At 59.4% G+C, this 768-nt stretch overlaps 1 protein-coding gene across 1 annotated transcript in view; it reads right to left on the bottom strand.

The window, feature by feature from the left end:
- Positions 1–768, bottom strand: part of GRIN3B (glutamate ionotropic receptor NMDA type subunit 3B) — a 6,754-nt gene that overhangs the window by 3,791 nt on the left and 2,195 nt on the right. The window contains 1 exon segment of the mRNA XM_035895609.1: positions 129–768. This exon segment is cut by the window's right edge and continues 402 nt beyond it. Coding sequence (XP_035751502.1) covers positions 129–768 — 640 coding nt within the window.

Here is a 768-nt window from a genome sequence, read left to right as displayed (position 1 = left end):
CATCCCAGCAGAAAAGGTGCAGGAAGGGCAGACACCCACATACCCCCCTCCACCACCACCCCCACCCCCCTTTCCCTGGACCTCAGCCCTGTCTCACCCTATCTGAAGCAGCCTAGACACTCGCCTACCTTTGGGTCATGGATGCCCGAGAGCTCCTCAAAGGTCTTGTCCCCCACCATGACAGCAGCGAGGTTGGCCGTGTAGCTGGAGAGCACCAGGAGGCAGAAGATGGCCCAGAGGTTCATGAGGAAGCGGCCAGTGCAGCACTTGGGTGTCTTACTGGACACGGTGCGCCCAAAGAGGATGGCGTAGCAGAGGTTGAGGGCTGAGGAGTAGGAGAAGATCTTCATGCGGTTGCGGCCGTGGGGCGTCATGCCATAGGGGCTCTTCCACTCGTACAGGGTGAGGAAGAGTGCTGTCATGTGCAGGGCCACGAAGATGCCCACCCACATGGTCCAGTGCAAGGGCCACATGAAGGCCCCAATAGGTGATGCTGTGTCCTTGGTCCTCACCAGGATGCCCAGGCTGGTGGAGAAGAAGGGGCTGGTGAAGTCGATGACTTTGCTCCGTGCCGAGTTGATGCTGAAGGAGGTGACGGCCATGTGGGCCGTGCCACTGAGCAGGTCCCCCACCAGCCCTGTCCAGCGCCCATTCTTCCAGGCCCCGTATTTCCCATCACCCACGATGTAGAGTTCAAAGTCAAAGGGCACATCCTCAGCCAGCTTCTCCAGCAGATCGATGCAGTACCCATAGCAGCACTTCTTGTAC

Source organism: Egretta garzetta, unplaced genomic scaffold (assembly GCF_000687185.1).
Source record: "Egretta garzetta isolate BGI_Z169 unplaced genomic scaffold, ASM68718v1 scaffold396, whole genome shotgun sequence".
Taxonomy (NCBI): Eukaryota; Metazoa; Chordata; class Aves; order Pelecaniformes; family Ardeidae; genus Egretta; species Egretta garzetta.
The sequence above is the reverse complement of the archived record's forward strand: the minus strand, read 5'-3'. Positions and strand labels throughout refer to the sequence as shown.